The sequence below is a fragment of the Nematolebias whitei genome, chromosome 7 (assembly GCF_014905685.2).
Source record: "Nematolebias whitei isolate Nwh7 chromosome 7, NemWhi1, whole genome shotgun sequence".
Taxonomy (NCBI): domain Eukaryota; kingdom Metazoa; phylum Chordata; class Actinopteri; order Cyprinodontiformes; family Rivulidae; genus Nematolebias; species Nematolebias whitei.
The window spans coordinates 43,007,941-43,026,008 of NC_056504.1; the positions used below are offsets into that span (position 1 = coordinate 43,007,941).

The window sequence follows — 18,068 nt, forward strand, 5'->3', positions numbered from 1 at the left end:
AGATAATTAGTAAACCTGATTTAAATTGCATCCAAGTCAATTTATGATATAAATCAGTTTCAGTGTGATTGATTCCTCTTCCTCTTGACCTCTCTGTGGCTTCAAACATCTGCTAAGTTCGTCGCAAAAACCAATGCAAACATGTTCCTGTTTTTAGTCTACATCGCTTTACACTCCAGCTGCTTTTGTTTCATTTTTATTACATTTCCTTTCATTTGTTCTTCTTAATTAGTATGCTTTCTTTTATGATCGTCTACTGTTGTCTTTGTTTACTGTTGTCATCTCTTGAGCCTGAATGAATGGGAATACTGTAAATCCTTTTAATAAAAAAAAAAAAAAACCTTGTCATATGTTCTCTAATTGTATTATTTTTACAGAAAGTCTGATAACAAGTAAAACCGTCTAAAGACGATGTAACATTAAACAATGTTTTCAGAAGAGGCGAAGCCCCGTTAATTTTCCTCAACGAGCAAAGAGAAGACGCTTGGTGATGACGTAAAACCTCCGCGACTCTACATGTGCAGAAACTAACCGAGAGGAAACAAACGAAGTGTCTTCTTGTATTTGTCTGTAATTTGAAGACACATTGGGGACACCGTGAGGAGTCCAGTCTCTAGCTTAGTCCAACATGACTTCATCGATGCCGCAGAAGCGTTTTTACAGACAGAGAGCTCATTCAAACCCGATGGCTCACCACACCTTTGATTAGTGAGTGACTCCAGCACTTTCAACTAACTTGGTTTTCATCAGCCAAACAAACTTAAAGTAACTCAGGAGTGTCACCAAATTTAACAATTTATTAATCCAATCAAACAGCAGACACTAGTTTTCTGGTGTTCCATTGATTTAATATTAACTATGATAAAAAAAAAAAATTAAGAATATTTTGTAAAACAAAGAAAATTCATTTTCTATGGTAGTGTTTAGTAAAAATAGTACTCTGGTTAAGACTTAAATAATCCCCTATGTCCCCTATATATTTTTTTTTCTCAAGGACATTCTGTTGATTTCCAAAGTGGTCCTGACCAATAGAGCTTCAGGCTTTGTGAAGGTCTTTCACTTTTTTCCTTTGGACTTTGGATGCTTTTTCACTCATCTTCAGTACCTGATCATTTTCAGAGGAATGCGCTTTTGTTTGTTCAGTTTCTTAACTTAAAGATGGACCAGTGTTGCGGTGATACATACAAACAACTTATATAAAGTAGAAAAGAAGTAACCAAAGTAGATGGAAATGGCAGAATATATGTCAATATACCGCACTAGAAACTGAATGAGACACACATGCAGCTGTTTTTCTAATTTTAAGACGTAATCTTGTCTTTTTGTCTGAGTCTGATACTTCGAATCAGATTTGCTTTCACACCAGCTTCCCAGTTTCTGGTCTTCTCGGCTCATCGCCACACAGTCCAGTAGACTATTCAATGTTAGTGATCCTCGTTACACAATTTTGGACTTGCTCCCCAAAACCATTGAATCTTATTGCATTGTCAGAGACATTGATCAGAGAGTTGATTAAACCCTTCCATCACTCTGTTTTGCTTTAAAGATCCACCTAATTGAATCTGCTTATCATCTAATAGAAGTCACTATAGTCCAACTCTGATATCTCATGATAAAAGCATTCTTTCATTTTGGTGTATGTTATATAATTTGGCCTTTTTTTTTTCTTTCCTAAAATAAATTTTTCTCCCAAGAAATCTGTAATGCCCTTGTAAGTGACAGTAATGACTCAAATAAATTATTTTCATGATAGCAATTTCTATCCCTTGTTGTTGTCTGCAGTCTCTTTTCAAAACAATTTAAATTAAATTTTAAATCTTTGCATCTTACTGTGTCCTCCTTTAGTCCAGTATGTCCTGAAGAAATGGACTGGTCCAAGCTGTATCCAGACCTCACAACCTCTGACCTGTCTGAGAAAGATACCCCTCGAGTCGAATTTGCAGACATTGGATGCGGATACGGGGGCCTTTTAGGTAATAGGTTCACTGATCTGTTAGCCCGCACTTTTCTCTGCTCATAGTCTTGTTCAGTATTGATCTGATGTTTTGTGTCTTTCTTCGTCTTCACTCTCTCCAGTGGAGTTATCTCCACTCTTCCCTGATAAACTTATCTTGGGCTTGGAGATTCGAGTTAAAGTATCAGATTATGTTCAAGACCGTATTCAGTCGCTGCGTGCCTCTAACCCGGGAAGCTACCAGAACATCGCCTGCATTCGCAGTAATGCAATGAAGTACCTCCCCAATTTCTTCCTCAAAGGACAGGTACACTGAATAATGTTTAATGTGCATATAAATATACACAACTTTGAAATATAGCGGCTTTGACACCATCTTTGTCTAATCAATGAGTTTGACAGATTTTATTTGATTATTTCACTCAAACTGTTAGGCCAGAATCTGCAACCTTGTTTTTCTCTGTGATCCACAAACCTCTGTATGAACTGTTTTTTTAACCTCCTTTTCTTAGCTAATCTTTTATTAGCTACTGACTCAGGAGACTGCTGTTCTTTTCCGTTTAAACATTACAGCTGCCTTTGACACAGCTGACCACACCATTCTGATCTCCAGGCTGGAGCTCTGTGGTATCAAAGGCTCTGCACTAAACCAGTTCAGGTCTTACCTGTATGACAGGAGTTTTTCTGTAAGCCTCGGAGAGTCAGGTTCCTCTTCTGCCCGACTCACGTGGAGTTCATCAAGGATTTATTTTTGGACCCATTTAATTTTCCATCTACGTTTCGCTTAGATGCCATCTTTCAAGAAATCCATCATCCATTATCTTTACCCGCTTTTTTTTTTTCTCGAGTTGCAGGGGTCACTTGTACCCATATCCAGCAGTCATTGTGCGAGAGGCGTGGGACACCCTGGACAGGTTGCAAGTCCATCACAGGGACACACAGAGACAAATGAGACAAACAGCCATTCACTCTCTCACTCACACCTAGGGACAATTTAGAGTTACCAATCAGCCTAACATGCATGTTTTTGGACTGTGGGAGGAAACCGGAGTACTGGAGAAAACCCACGCATGCACGGAGAGAACATGCAAACTCCACCCAGAAAGGTTCCCGGCCGAGATTCGATCTGACAACCTTCTTGCTGAGAGACAACAGCTCTACCAACTGAGCCACCGTGCCGACCCTTTTCAAGAAATCAACATCTCTTTTCATTCCTACACAGTCGACACTCAGATTTGCCCCCATTTGAAGCGTAATAAGTTTTATTTGTTGAAACCACAGTTTGACTGTTTTGCTGAGATAAACGTTTGCATGGCTTCAAACGTTAAATGTCACTGAAGATAAAATTTGATGATATCCCCCTGGTTAAAGCTTCTCTTAAGTAGCTCCGTGATTGTTTTAGAATTGAGTTTAAATTTTTACTGATAACCTATAAAACCCTGAATGGACAGGCCCCTTTATATCTGTCTGACCTCCTGTAGTCTTGTATGCCCTCCAGATCTCTGAGATATGATAATCATTTATTTTTAGTTGCCCCAAGGTTCAGGCTGGCTCACAGAGGTGATTGGGTCTAAAACTGTATCTAGGTTCAGATGGTCCACAGAGGTGATTCGGTCTATAGTTATCCCCAGTGGTGGACACAGCTAACCATAAAGTTAGCTTTGCTAACAGCTAATTCACTATATAAAAAAATTTGCTTCGCTAATGCTAAACCGATTTAAAACAACGCCAACGCTAAAGCGCTAACTTGTATCATACACTTCTGTCGCTGACACTGTTAGACTGTGTAATGTGACAACGTTGTAAGTGAACACAACTCAAAACAGTTCGGAAATCACAAGTAAAGCGTCCATGTCCTGTTCAGAGATGAACTTTCAGAAATGAATCCGGTAATTCGATCCATCTGAACCGAAGAGGCTGCTGTGCTGAAGCAGAGTGATACATTCAGTGAGTGTTGGACGTCTCCCTCGTGTCATTTACTATAATGAATATAACCAATTTTAGCTATCCTTTTAGTAGTTGACTACTTTTATGAACTAACTGCAAATGTACAGTGCATCATCATCAATATTCTCTTAATAATAAATCTGTTTATGTTATAGTGAAGATGTGTGAAATGTGTGAGAGTCACGTCCCAGAGACAGCGTGAGCATTGCAAAGCATGCTGGGTAGGAATTATGTGTTCAATATGTCTGGCTGTTAATGGTCTTTCTGAGTGTGAAAATGAGTTTTTCATGTTATTTTCCTGTTCTGGTTTGGCTGGCGTTTAATCGGCTAAACACAAAGTTAATTCCGCTATTAGCAGATTAGTGGAACTTTGCCCACCACTGGCTGTCCTGAGGTCCAGGATGGTCCCTAAAGATCAGACCTTTTCAATTGTAGCTCCTAAACTGTGGAACCAGCTGCCTCCGTATCAGACAGGTTTCAGTTCTTATTGTTTTTAGGTCTCATCATAAACACATTTGTACTCACTAGATTTAAATAAAGCATGGAAATCAACAGTTTAAACATGTTTTTAGATATGCTGTATAAATAAATTTAACTTCATTTTATTTAACAATGTGTTCTATTGACTGACATCAGCTGAGCGCAAAGCAATGCATGACTTAATCTCAGACTTATTGAAACTATTTAGATTAACAGTTTGTTACAGGAGAAATTGTGTCGTACTATGTATCAGTGGGGAACATTCAGGGCCTTCACCGCCTTCGGTGAAGGCCTAAGAATACGGCACATATAAAATGTTACATTTAGAATTTTTATTTCATATTTTCCATCCATCCGTTACCTTTACCTGCTTCTTTTTGGGGGAGGTTGCCGGGGTCACTGGTGCCCATATCCAGCAGTCACTGTTTGAGAGGCGGAGTACACCCTGGACAGGTCTCCAGTCCATCACAGGGACACATAGAGACAAATGAGACAAACAACCATTCACTCTCTCACTCACACCTAGGGACAATTTACAGTTACCAATCAGCCTAACATGCATGATTTTGGTCTGTGGGAGGAAACAAGAATACCTGGAGAAAACCCACACATGCACAGAGAGAACATGCAAACTCCATCCACAAAGATCCCCGGCCGGGATTTGATCCGGCGACCTTCTTGCTGAGAGGCAGCAGCTTTACCAACTGAGCCACCCTGGTTTAATACTTTATATAAAATAAATATTTTCAGTGTAGTTTTTCCTATTTGTTTTTCTATTTTCTCTTATTTTCTGTAAACTACTTTACAGTTGAGCAGGAAGTATTTATTTATTCATTCATTTTTAAAGATACAGTTATCCAATCGGATTATTTTAAATTTTTGTCTCCAGGCAGAAACACGTTTGGAAGTTGTTTGTCACTGGTTAGGACTTCACTTTCATCACAGAAGGAAAATTCAGGGATTCTCCAGGATTTATTTAATAACTGATGGCAAAATTAACCAATCACAATGTTGACGTAGAGTGGGTGGGACCAAAACATGGGACACTGAGCCTTCGAGAAGGCCTTGTACATGACACCATAAGTCAAATGTTGCACGTGATGAACGCCATTCCCGACAACTAGTTACTGATTTGTGAAACTGAAAGTAAAGTGTTGTAATCAAACTGTAACCCTGTAGTATATTCAGCGTTGGTATTTAATAGGATGTTACAATAATGAACTGAAGGCCTACCTCTTATAGTCGACGTTTACCACTGCTGTAGATGAAAAGGACAGATGACTGAGTGCTTATAATCTAGGAACTGGGACGGACGATAGGGCATCTCTAAAAGTGACACAATTATGGAAATGTAATGATGTTGGAAAAGCTACAAACACATCCTTTAAAATTTTAAATGAGCTATTTAAGTTAAATTAAAATTATATGGGTGGATGGCTTCAAACTTTCAAAGATAAAACTGAAGTTATTATTTTGGGCTCTGTGGAAAGCACAGAGCTTCTATGGAAATGGACAGCTTGTAGCCATTCGTAAAATCTCACATAAAACATTTGGGGTGATATTTGAATCAACTTTTAATATTATTCACACTTATTACATACCAACATTGTTATAGTAGCTCTCTGCATGACTTCATTTAGTTTAACACAAACAGAAAAGTGAACATTTGGCAGAAAGGGGCAGAAATTTCTCTTTTTATCATGGTTTGCAGACCCCTGGTCAAGTGGTTCTGCATTTAAGGCTCCTCAACCTCCTGCCTGAGGGGAGTGGGGCAAAAAGTATGTGTGCTGGGTTTGTGGGGCTCTCTTCCTGCATCTGGAGGTGTAAATGTATGTGCTGGTGGAGAGACTGACTCCATCAATCTTCTGTGCAGCCTTCACCACTCTCTGCAAAGCTTTTCTTTCTGCAGCTGTGCAGCCTCCATGCCACACGTTGATGCTGGAGCACAGGATGCTCTCCACAGCTCACCTGTAGAAGGAGGTGAGGACTGAGCTTCCCAGTCCAGCTCGCTTTTAGGTCTCATTTTATTTTAAAACACTGGATTTTAATACAGACTGAAAGTCAACATTTTTTACACTTTTTCATTTGTCTTGTTTTATGGTCTAATAATACTACTTATAAATACTTTTTGGAGTTCGTTATGTTCTTTTGTGTTTTGTAGTACCTTTTTACAATTGTTTTGTGTGCAGCACTTTGAGATTGCTTGTTAGGAGATAGCATGGATTTGAGGAAGAAGTTAAGCTTGATTTTTTACGTTAATCAGTCCAAAATCATTCCTGTGAATTTAATACCAATGAACATCTTCTGCAGTTTGCTTTATCAGTTCTCTGCAGCTCATAATTAGGACATGAGGATCAGGAGACCACCCAGACAAATTGTCTTCACACGCATGAATCAGCACATTATAATGACTCAAAATGCTATTTTTTCCCCTCTCTGGTTTGTTTTGTATCCTAAAAATAATTTAAAGTTTTGAGGTTTTTCCATCTTCCATCAGCAGTCCCTGAGGCTTCAGCCGTTCCCGGTGATTATGCCCCACGTCTTTCTGTCTGTACCAGATGTTATTTATTTTAGCTAATAAAAAAATGACTGGAGTGATTATTTTGAATGTATCAGTCAGACTAGTGTCAGTGAAGCCTGCTCACGTACGCTCATGAAAGACAGAAACACAGGAAACTTTATATAAAAAAACAGGGAATTTCCAGTCCTGCAATCTCGAGTGTTTAACAACCAGCCACAGATTATTCGACGACATTTACGGCTCAGTCAGAAACTCTTCAGGTTCTTTCTCCTTTTCACATTTTATGAGCCTAATCTTGTTGGCTTTAAAAAGAAAAGGTTTTCATTGCCTTCTATGTAGTTTACCCATAATAATAAAGTTTAATTCATATGTTCTTATTGATATTAATGATTTTTTTTTTTTTTTTTTTACATTCGTTCAACCTTTATTTATACAGGTTAGTCTCGTTGAGTCACGAGGACTCGTTTTCAAGAGAGACCAGTTTTAGACAGATAACATATAAAGTACAGATAACAGTAATTTAACAAAAAGAAATTACAATCAAATAAAAGAAGTTATAAACACAGTCAAATCAAGATGCTATAATATAAAACAAGCTCAAATACTAAAAAGAACATATTTGCTTTGATATTTCTATTGACATTATCAGTTTAAAATCCCTTAAAGCAGTGGTTGTCAAACTGGGGTCCCTTGATCCCCGGCGTCCGCAATTTTTTATTTTTTTTACAAGCACGTTAACAACCCATTAAAATACAAAATGCAGGAAATCGCATCTACTTTATTCAAAATTTTCTGGGGTAATATTTTTACTGTTGTGCTAATACTGATTCAGATTTTAAATAATTTAACTTCTGCGTACGTAGTGCTATGCTAGCTATTCATTTGGCAAAGTTTTTGGCTCATTCAGGGGGTCGGGGCTATGCATTTTGGTTCTTGTAACTTTTATACATTTCAAAATAATTATATTTACAATTATTTTCCCCATAAAACACATTAAGATATTAAGATCTCCTTATGCATTCTGAACTATTGTTCTCCTCTCAATCCTCTATAATGTACTGACTCTGCTTTTATCTTTTTTGCTACTTTTATATTTCCCTTTGTCACTATTATACAGAGGAGGATTAGGGCCACCATGATATATATATATATATATATATATATATATATAAATTCTGACTTTAATCTCAGAATTTTGAGATTAAAGTCGAACTGAGAAAAAAAGTGTGTTTTGCACTGTGGCCCTAATCCTCTTCTGTACAATTAGCTGTTGTTCAGCTATTTTTAGTTTTAGCTTATCCTTTTCTACATTCATGTAGCCTTTTTGTATTTTTAGCAACACTTTTGCTACTTTAGCATTTCAAAGGCTTTTACAAATATTTAGCTATGTGGCTTTTTGCAAATTTTATCTTTCAGATAGCATTTTACGACTATTAGCTTCTAGCTGTCAGCTTTCTATTTATAGCCTTTAGCTAACTTCTTACTACTTTTAGCTTGTGGCTACTGTTTTCCTTTTTTTTTAGCTTTTAGCTAATCTTTTACTATGTTTAGCTTTTGGAAAGTCTTTTGTTACTTTTTCATTTAGCTAGCTTTTTGTTATATCTAGCCTTTTGCTATTGTTTTTTTACTTTAAGTCTTTAGCTTAAGTTTATCTATTTTTGCCTTTTAGCTAATGTTTTCCTCTTTTACTTTTTATCTAGGGTTCTGTTTGTTGAATTTTAACAACTCAGTTTTAGTTTTTGACAGGGAAACAACTCAGTTTGAGCTTTTGTCCCCCACACTGAATTTTCACTGAAAATGCAATTTTTATCTATTTCTTTCTGTATTTGGTGTATAAATTTGAGAAAATATCTTTTTTTAATTTTTATCGTGAATACCTGATAATCTTTTGCTGTGTCTTTCAGCTCAGTAAGATGTTCTTCCTCTTTCCTGACCCTCACTTTAAGAAGACCAAGCACAAATGGAGGATCATCAGCCCCACGCTGTTGGCAGAATACGCCTACGCACTGAGAGTTGGGGTACGTATGTGTGCCGCTTGTTCCACAACCAAGTGTTGAACAAAAACTGAATCAATCATGCAACTGTTTCTGTGTTTTCCATTATAAGAATGTGTTCTGTGAGGTTTACTGTTCCAGGTTTTTATAGTTTAGTCTCAAAATGGCTTTAGCTTTTTTCTTATTATCAATTTATACAAAGTTCTGTACTAAACAGCCTTTTGCAGTGTTTTACAGATTAATCTAAAAAATAATGCCAAAATTAGAAATACATAATAATAATATAAAGCCTAGCAAGTCCTGATAAGACTATTTAGTTTTCATAGTAAAGCTCAAAATCTTGTTCTTTGAGAAATGATTATCCTTGTCAACAATACCATTTGTTCCCTGTTTAATCAGTTTTATGGGGCACTCAGATCTAGAACAACTATTAGTAGCTATAAACTTCTCCCATTTTAAAACCTTTGGCTTTTAAGAACCTACAATCCTTCAGGGGTTCCCTGTGTCCTTCTGCAAGCTGTAGGTGAACACTGTTTGAGGTGCACAGGCAGCTCTGTCAACCTGGTAACTTTGTTTTCACTCTGACCCGCACAAACCATCAGCAGTAACGACATTTGGGTGTTGGCTTGTTCTCAGTCTGTCCAGAACTTTAAATTAAGCTCGGCTGGACTCCAGGAAAGTTATAACAACAACTTAAAAACCTCTGAAACGTGCATCAAAATACACAGCAAATGAAGGAGCAGGTCACTCAGTGCAACCAGTTAATTTTATCCAAGTATGGAGACAATATTGAAAAAAAGATTATTATAGTTTTGATTGTATCTACCGGTATATACTATCTATATGTATCCTTATTAGGTTCTAGCATTTTATTAATATTTAAACGTGTTTAAAACAATTTGTACACAGTTGGAAGTATTTTAATATATAAACAACAAACTTGTGCTTTAAGAAGCATTATCAAGGAAACCTGCATGGACTTTTTTGATTATCAAGGAAAGTTAGCTGAAGCGCCAGATTTATTCGGAGCAGACCGTGCAGGGGCCAGACTTTGATTCATCATGTTCCTGATAATTATGTCCTGTTTTATTTATTTTGATGTTTACCATCATAAAGAGTCAAGACTCGCAGGAAATACAAAAGTTTGGCCTATGTGAGACTTGAACTTGGGAGTTTTTTTTAGCTTTTCACATTCATTTAGCTACTCGGGACTCTTAATTGGCTAAAACCACTGCCATTAACCCCTTCTGAATTGAGCTAAAGCTAATTTTGTACTAAATTGTGCCTAATTTTATTTAATAAAATCAAATAGCTTAATATTTTGATTTAAATGTTGGAATAATTGGATCCTTAAAAGAAAGTCAGCTCAGCAATTGGGGTGTTGTGTTGTTTTTCCATGTGAATTTGCTCGTATTGATCATCTTGGTGCTAATCACTGCCCAATGAATGTTGATTAACCTGATAGCTGTCTAGCTGTCATTTTCGTATTTTAGTAAGGACAGAAAATAAGTCTATAAAATATAGTTAAAGTTATCATAACATGACTGTCTTTAGTAATGACACTGAAGCGTTTGATTTGTGCAGAAATTTCCAGTGAAAAATGGTGCTAGCTAATCACATTAGCGTTTCTATGACATTTTTAATATTAAGTTAGCATCTATGCTAATAGTTGATTAGCAGCCTGTGATTATTTGGATTTATTTATTTATTTTACATGTTATTTTTAGCTCTTAAGCATGACAATATATACATCTAATAATTTATGTAAGAAAAGCATAGTCAGTTTGGTTCAAGGTAATTCACATGCATCAATAATTGTTTTACAATCACATGACAGCCTTCTGATTTGTATTTAAATTGTGACTATGCCTAAATATTCTCACCATATTGCACGGACCAGATGGCAGTGGGCTTGTGTGCTGTATGTGGCACATACAGGGACCTACAGTTGATGATCACAAATTTTAACTAGAAAAACTGCATTTCCTGTGAAAATGCAGTGTGAATGCTTATTGTAAAACTTGCTGAAAAACAGCTGAAATTAGCTATAAAAAAATCATGCTGAAATGTAGCTGAAAATGTAGAACAAGCGTAAATCATCAGGAGAAAGCAGAAAACACAAAAGTTGAAACGATTGCAAAAAATGTGGAATTAGCTGAATAAGCTAATATTAGCATAAAACAGCTAAATAGTAGCTGAAATAACCAGCAGAAATAGGCTGAAAGAAGCATAACAAGTTGAATTTAGCAGAAATAATTTAATTTGGCTGAAAGTAGTAAAAATTAATATGAAAAACTTTAATTTATCTGAAAACAGCAGAAATTAGCTAAAAAATGCTAAAAAGTTAGCTGAAAAGGTAGAAAAAGCTTAAATTAGCAGAAGAAAGCAACAACACATGTTTGCTCAAATAGGCCGAAAAAAGCAGAAATGAGCACAAAAGTGGAAATTACCTGAAAAAAGCTGAAATTAGCATAAAACCAGCTGAAAGGTAGCTGAAAAGCAGAAAGGAGCTGGAATTACAAGAAGGAAGTTGAAAGAGCACATTTTTTGCTGAATTAGGCTGAAAAAAGTTGAAATGAGTGCAGCAAAAGTGGAATTAGCTGAGAAAGCAAAAATTAAAATAAAACAGCTAAATAGTAGCTGAAATAGCAGAAAAAGTTGAAACTTACAGAAATAAGCTGAAAGGAGCATAACAAGCTGAAATTAGCTGAAATAACTTAGAAGAAGCACAAAAATATTGTAGTTAGCATACAGATCCTGAAACAATCATAAAACAGATAGAAAAATAGCTGAAAGTAACTGGAAAAAAGTTTAAATTTGCACAAGAAAGCTGAAAGAAGCTTAACCGGAACAAAATGTGAACGGAGCAGTACAAACAGATCTAAAGATTTGAAGGATGTAAAATGAGTTCAATTCATTTTCTATGAGAAAAAAAATTAGTAGAATCAGCTAACCATTTCAAAAAACTAAAGTTGCACCAACACCAAATGTCATGGCGCCCTTCTCCTGAACGAGCTGAACGTTTTGACATGTGATTTGTTGAAATAGCACAAAAATTGTGAAACGAGAAAGATGCTGAAAAATGTACAGAAGAAAAATGGATCCCAATAGTGTGAAAGCTTCATAAACATTCACACTATCAAAGTAGGATATTTTATTTTTTCTGTTTTTATTTTGTCCATCATAGACTTTTGCATCTATTACTGTTTTATCAGTGACTTGCACTGTGCAGAAATGCTTAAGTTTACTGGAGCTAAAGTGAGCAACCGGTGTGGCCTGCAGCAGCTGTGCCCCTTCCCTTCCCCCACCCTCCACCAGCTGTCAGTGCAGCACTGGGACTCTTGAACAGCACGGAAGCTGATGAGGACTTTTTGAGAACAATGCAAGACTTGTGTCTAAATTTGACTTTATCGTTTTTCCTCTGGTGTGCGCGCTAATGGATTTGTGCATGCATATGTTTGATTGTGTGTGCACGCACGAGCGAGAGAGAGAGCGAGCTCTACACCGGCCTTAAGCACTGGCACAAAGCCATATCTTTGCTGGTGGTTGGGGAAGCTGTGAGAAATCTGCTAATTTCCAGAGGCGGTCTCACGCCACATTATTTATGTCACAAATATTCAAATGTAGAATGTGATCAGACAGCAGCCAAAACGACAAGCAGCAGTGATTAAACAGCAGTAACTGGTGTGAATTAAGTGTTGACCACACAGTCCCTCTTCATAACCCTCTCTAGGAAAACAAGCCATACGTGATGAAACGCACTTGTGTGGAAATGTGTGCCAATGCAACATTTTCCAAGAAATCTCTGTTCTGGTCATTTTATCTTTCCAGTCTCAAAAGTAAACACTACTGACCCAGGTGATTCACCTCTGTGTTGTCTGGGGACTATTTTTATCTTCCTGCAGGGGATGAAAACCTCACTTGAAAAACCTAATATTTATAATTCAGGGGAAAACTAATAGATTTGTGTTTTATTTTTCTGTAAAACTTCATTAACCTTTTTTTTTCTCTCTCTCTGTTTTAATAACCTTCGTGTGATTTTTTGCTCTTGTCAGGGTTTAGTGTACACAATAACAGATGTGGAGGAAGTCCACCTCTGGATGGTGAAGCACTTCACCGAACACCCACTGTTTACACGGGTCACAGAAGAAGAACTGGTACGTGGATGTGGAGATATTCATTACTGTGTTTCCACTTTATGAATGGAGCTTATCTGCTCTTTGAAGAAAAATGTCAGTGTAAATTTAATGAACGGGGACAGGAATGTGTTTTAACATGCTGGCTACATTTTTATCAAGACAGAATCGTTTATTCAAATAAGCCAATTTGCATTTAAGATTTTTGGCAAAGAACAAAACCAAAAATCCAGTTTTCCTGTGAAAATGAATGACTGATGTCATAGTTTCTTTGCTTATAGATGTAACCTCACATTTTCACTACTCACACTTGTTCTCCAAGAGTTCCTTACACAAACACAATGTTGCTAGAACATTTGTAACTTTTAAATTATTTAAAGAAACTTAACATGACTCTAAACATCATTGATTTTTACACTGGTTACAGATTAAAATAAAATTTTAAACTGAAATACTTTGGTCATGGTCTTTTGAGCAGGCGGCACAGTTGGTAGTGCTGTTGCCTTTCAGCGGGAAGATTGCCGGATCGAATCTCGACCGGGAACCTTTCTGGGTGGAGTTTGCATGTTTCTTCCGTGCATGCGTGGGTTTTCTCCGGGTACTCCGGTTTCCTCCCACAGACCAAAAACATGCATGTTAGGCTGATTGGTAACTCTAATAGTCCCTAGGTGTGAGTGAGAGTGAATGGTTGTTTGTCTCATTTGTCTCTATGTGTCCCTCTGATGGACTGGAGACCTGCCCAGGGTGTCCCCCTCCTCTTGCACAGTGACTGATGGATATGGGCACCAGTGACCCCCGTGATCCAAAAAGAAAGATGTGGGTAAAGATAATGGGTGGATGGATGTCTTTTGAGCAAATTTGAATTGTTTGTTTGTTTGTTTGTTTAGATGTCTGAAAAATCAGCCACTTGGGAACCCAAGCCAGTGTATCTTTAGTGCCGGTCCTAAACCCGGGTAAATGATGAGGGTTGTGTCAAGAAGGACGTCCGACGTAAAACACTTTTGCCAAAGCTAACATGGAAGTTCATCTAAGCGACACCATAGCGGATTGGTCAAGACCCATCGACTGACACTGGTGCTGTTAACAAACAGGGTTCTGGCGGAAACTGTGCTACTGTTAGTCGAAGACCACGAGGAAGGAAACATGTCAGGAGACAGAGGGAGAAGAGGAAAGTCAAGAATGTAGGACTGATGGTTGCAACTCTAAATGTGGAGACAATGATAGGCAAAGGTGGAGAGCTGGCTGACATGATGCAGAGAAGGAAGGTAGATGTTTTATGTGTCCAAGAGACCAAGTAGAAGGGCAGCAAGGCTCACAGGATTGGAGCAGGGCTTAAACTGTTTTATCATGGGGTTGATAGAAAGAGAAATAGAGTAGAGGTGCTCCTGAAGGAGGAGTGGGCAAAGAATATAGTAGAAGTGAAAATAGTGTCAGATAGGATGATGTGTCTGAAGGTAGAAGTAGAAGGTTTGATGCTAAACATTGTCAGTGGTTAAGCTCCACAGGTTGGATGTGATGTGGAGGAGAAAGATACATTTTGGAAAGATCTGGATGAAGTGATAGAGAGCACTCCCAGGGAGGAGAGATGTTAAAAGAAACAGAGGGGATGAGGAAGTGATGGGAAGGTTTGGTATCAAGGAAAGAAACCAGGAAGGACAGATGGTGGTAGATTTTGCCAAGAGAATAGAAATGGCTATAATCAACACTTATTTCCAAAAGAGGGAAGAGTAGAGTGACCTATAAGAGTGGAAGCAGGAATACGCAGATCGACTACATTCTGTATAGAAGAGGAAACCTGAGGGAGATTGGGGGACTGTCAGGTTGTGGCAGGGGAGAGCATGGTCAGACAACATCAGATGGTTGTGTGTACAATAACTGTTGTGAAGAAGAGTAAAATCAGAGAAGAAGACCAAATGGTGGAAACGGAGGAAGGAAGAATGTTGTGAGAAATTCAGAGAGGAGCTGTTAAAGGCTCTGGATGGTAAGAAAGAGTTTCCAGATGACTGGGCTACTACAGCAACAGTAATTAGAGAGACAGGTAGGAAGGTACTTTGTGTGTCATCTGGATAGAGAATAGATGAGAAAGAAACTTGGTGGTGGAATAGTGAAGCGCAGGAAGCTATTCAAAGAAAGAGGTTAGCCAAGAAGAAATATGACAGTGAGAGGACTGAAAAAAGTAGACAGGAATATAAGGACATGCAACGTAGAGGGAGGTAGCAAAGGTAAAGCAGAAGGTGTATGATGAGTTGTTTAGGAGGCTGGACGCTGAAGAGGGTGAGAAGAACTTGTACCAATTGTCAAGCCATATAGATGAGGTTAGAAAGGATGTGTAGCATGTTAGGTTTGTTAAAGGTAGGAATGTTCTTACAAGTGAAAATATTGTGACGGGAAGATGGAAGGAGTACTTTGAGGAGCTAATGAATGAAGAGAATGAAAGAGAAAGAAGAGTAGATGTTAAATAATTTTCCTGATCAATGTGAGGGAGGTCTACAATTTATATACTGAAAGAAACTATCCAGGGATTTTTTTTGTGGCCACTTGAATGGAGCTGTCTTGTCTTAAATGTATCATATTTTTACAAAGTTGATTTATATTTACATAACTTTAAACACATTATTATAATATTGTATAGTTATTACAACCTGAAGAGCAACTAAAATGCTCTTTCTGAGCTGTCCAGGAATATTTTTGTGTGTGCCTCGATACACTCCCAGAGATTATTGCTGTTAATCTCAGGCTCTGCTAAATCCCTGTTATTTACATGAAATATGGGGTCATGTCATCTGATCCCTCTAAGTTATTACACCTGATTCAGCTTCACATTAAGGGGCAGCTGTGGCTGAGTGGTTAGAGCAGTTGTTCTCCAATGGGAGAGTTGGGGGGTTCAATTCCACCAGCAGTCACATGTTGAAGTGTCCCTGGGCAAAACACTGAACCGCTCGTTGCCTCCAATGTGTGCAATGAATGTGATCTAAAGCAATGATTGGTCTCTATAGAACACATTTGTGTCAAACTCAAGGCCCGGGGGCCAAATGCGGCCCTTGTTGACATCTTATTTGGCCCCTAAGATGTTATTTTAAATGTAAAATACTTTTATCACTTTTTTCAGTAATCTTTGATTATAATGTCAAAAGTGCAACAGAGAACATCAAACGAGACCAATCAAACTCTTGTTGAGGAACCTGCAACCAAGAAAAGATGTTGGATATCTAACTTGAGTTAATGTAGATTCCGAAACCGGCCCTTAGTTTGAAAGACGTTTTAATTTTGGCCCCCTTTTGTAAGTGGGTTTGACACCCTTGCTATAGAAGGATTGCTCAGTTAGCTTCATAGAGATGTAGTAGAGTGCAGTACAAATGTATATGGATTGGTTAAAATAGGCACAGACTGTGCTGTAAAACACTTTGAGTATTTTGATTAGATAGAAAGGCGCTGTATAAGTACAGTCCGTTTATCTTTTACTGTTAATCTGGGAGCTTTACTTATTTCAGCTATTAGTATTTAGTTCTTTTCACAATAATAAAACAAACAAATATACTTTTGTCCTATGTGATCAGTTATACTGTGTCGTAACTATCTGAACTTGCATGAACCACAGCTAATTGTTACTTAGACAAGGAAAAGTCTGAAAGAGTGACTAGGCCTGTCACGATAAACAATAAATCAATTAATCGCATGATAAATGAAAATTATCGCCCTCGTTGTCATTTATCGGCTTTATCATTTCTTCGTCCCTCTCGTTCTACTAAAGACACTGGATGACAAGGCTCAACTCTGGTGTTCTTCACTAATCCCCCCCTTTCTCTTTTCGCTTTAAAATCTGTTTTAACCGTCCAAAATTGTGTTTTTGGATCATTAAAAGCAGCTAAGCTGAGAAGCTAAGCTACAAGCTAAGCTAACAGGCCAACCTCGGGGAAAAAACCTGTTTTGTCGAAGCTCCAAAATTCACAGTTGAAACCCGTGCCTTCATCTAAAAAGTTTTTTTTTTTTCTCTACAAAAAGAAGCTGAGAACTTGTTTATTGTGTTATTTTATTAAAAGCTTTGTGTGACAAATTCTATGCTAAAGAGCTCAAACCACACCGAGCGTCCGCCATTTTAACCGAATAAAGGAAGGAAAGGCAGCCCGTGTCACATAAAGGGGACTCCCTCACATTTTTCTTAAAAAGACACGCTGCTTGCTCCCTCACTATCCATCCTTCAGTCCAAACAGTCTTATACTGTCATCCGGTGATCGCAAAAAGGTACTACACTGAAAATAGAATTAACCAACATTTCTTCTTAAATGTGACAATAATTACTAATTATTGTCAAATTTCAAACAATATTATTGTTTATCGCAATAATTTCTGAGACAATTAATCGCCCAGCAAAATTTGTTATCGTGACAGGCCTATCTCTGACTGAATTTGATAATAGATTTTTTCCAGCTATTGTGGGCTATTTTAGAGCTTTGGTTTATGAAAGGAAAAAGCTTTTATCCCACCATTAATCAGACCTTAGACTTTTTTCTCTGAGTTTTTTTCTGTTCTTTTAACAGGTTGATGACGTCATCGTAAGTCGTCTGGGGACATGTACGGAAGAAGGGAAGAAAGTGCAAAGGAATGGCGGGAAGAATTACCTCGCAGTTTTCTGTAGGATTGAAGATTCCCTCTGATGCCAAATGTTGTGAAAGTGCTTTTTGTTTCTTTATTTTACTTGTATTAATGAGCGATGTTATAGACTTTTTAAGCTTTTTAATTGCATTGTGTTCTTCGGTTCACATGGGAAATAAAGCTTAAAATAATTTTTATTATTTTCTTTATTTTCTTAAGCAGTTTTTATTTTTTGAAAGACATAGTTCAGCTCTTTTTGAAATTTGGCTCTGTGGAAAGTTCATCTATTGTAGATAGCGCCTTAGACAACCTCCCTTTGGAGAATTACCGGTAGTTTAGTTATGGCTGCACTGACAAGTTAACAGCTAGTCCGAGCATGATCGATGGATAGCAGCCATCTTAAAACAACTCCAGTCTAAAACATTTCATAGCTTGTCTTTCCC

At 37.5% G+C, this 18,068-nt stretch overlaps 1 protein-coding gene across 1 annotated transcript; it reads left to right on the forward strand.

Moving 5' to 3' along the window:
• The first annotated feature begins 538 nt into the window (after nucleotides 1–538).
• mettl1 (methyltransferase 1, tRNA methylguanosine) lies at nucleotides 539–17,735 on the forward strand. Its single transcript, XM_037679623.1, has 6 exons — nucleotides 539–708; nucleotides 1,846–1,973; nucleotides 2,077–2,261; nucleotides 8,807–8,920; nucleotides 12,952–13,053; nucleotides 17,571–17,735. The coding sequence occupies exons 1-6, from the start codon at nucleotides 629–631 to the stop codon at nucleotides 17,685–17,687; spliced, it is 726 nt and encodes a 241-aa protein (XP_037535551.1). The 5' UTR covers nucleotides 539–628; the 3' UTR covers nucleotides 17,688–17,735.
• Nucleotides 17,736–18,068: the final 333 nt, after the last annotated feature.

What these genes read in the sequence shown, in the direction of transcription:
- mettl1 (XM_037679623.1), top strand. Translation starts at nt 629, where the DNA reads ATGACTTCATCGATGCCGCAGAAGCGTTTTTACAGACAGAGAGCTCAT. An exon ending in GCTCACCACACCTTTGATTA is followed by an intron (nt 709 to 1,845) that starts GTGAGTGACTCC and finishes GTCCTCCTTTAG; the next exon opens with TCCAGTATGTCCTGAAGAAA. An exon ending in CGGATACGGGGGCCTTTTAG is followed by an intron (nt 1,974 to 2,076) that starts GTAATAGGTTCA and finishes CACTCTCTCCAG; the next exon opens with TGGAGTTATCTCCACTCTTC.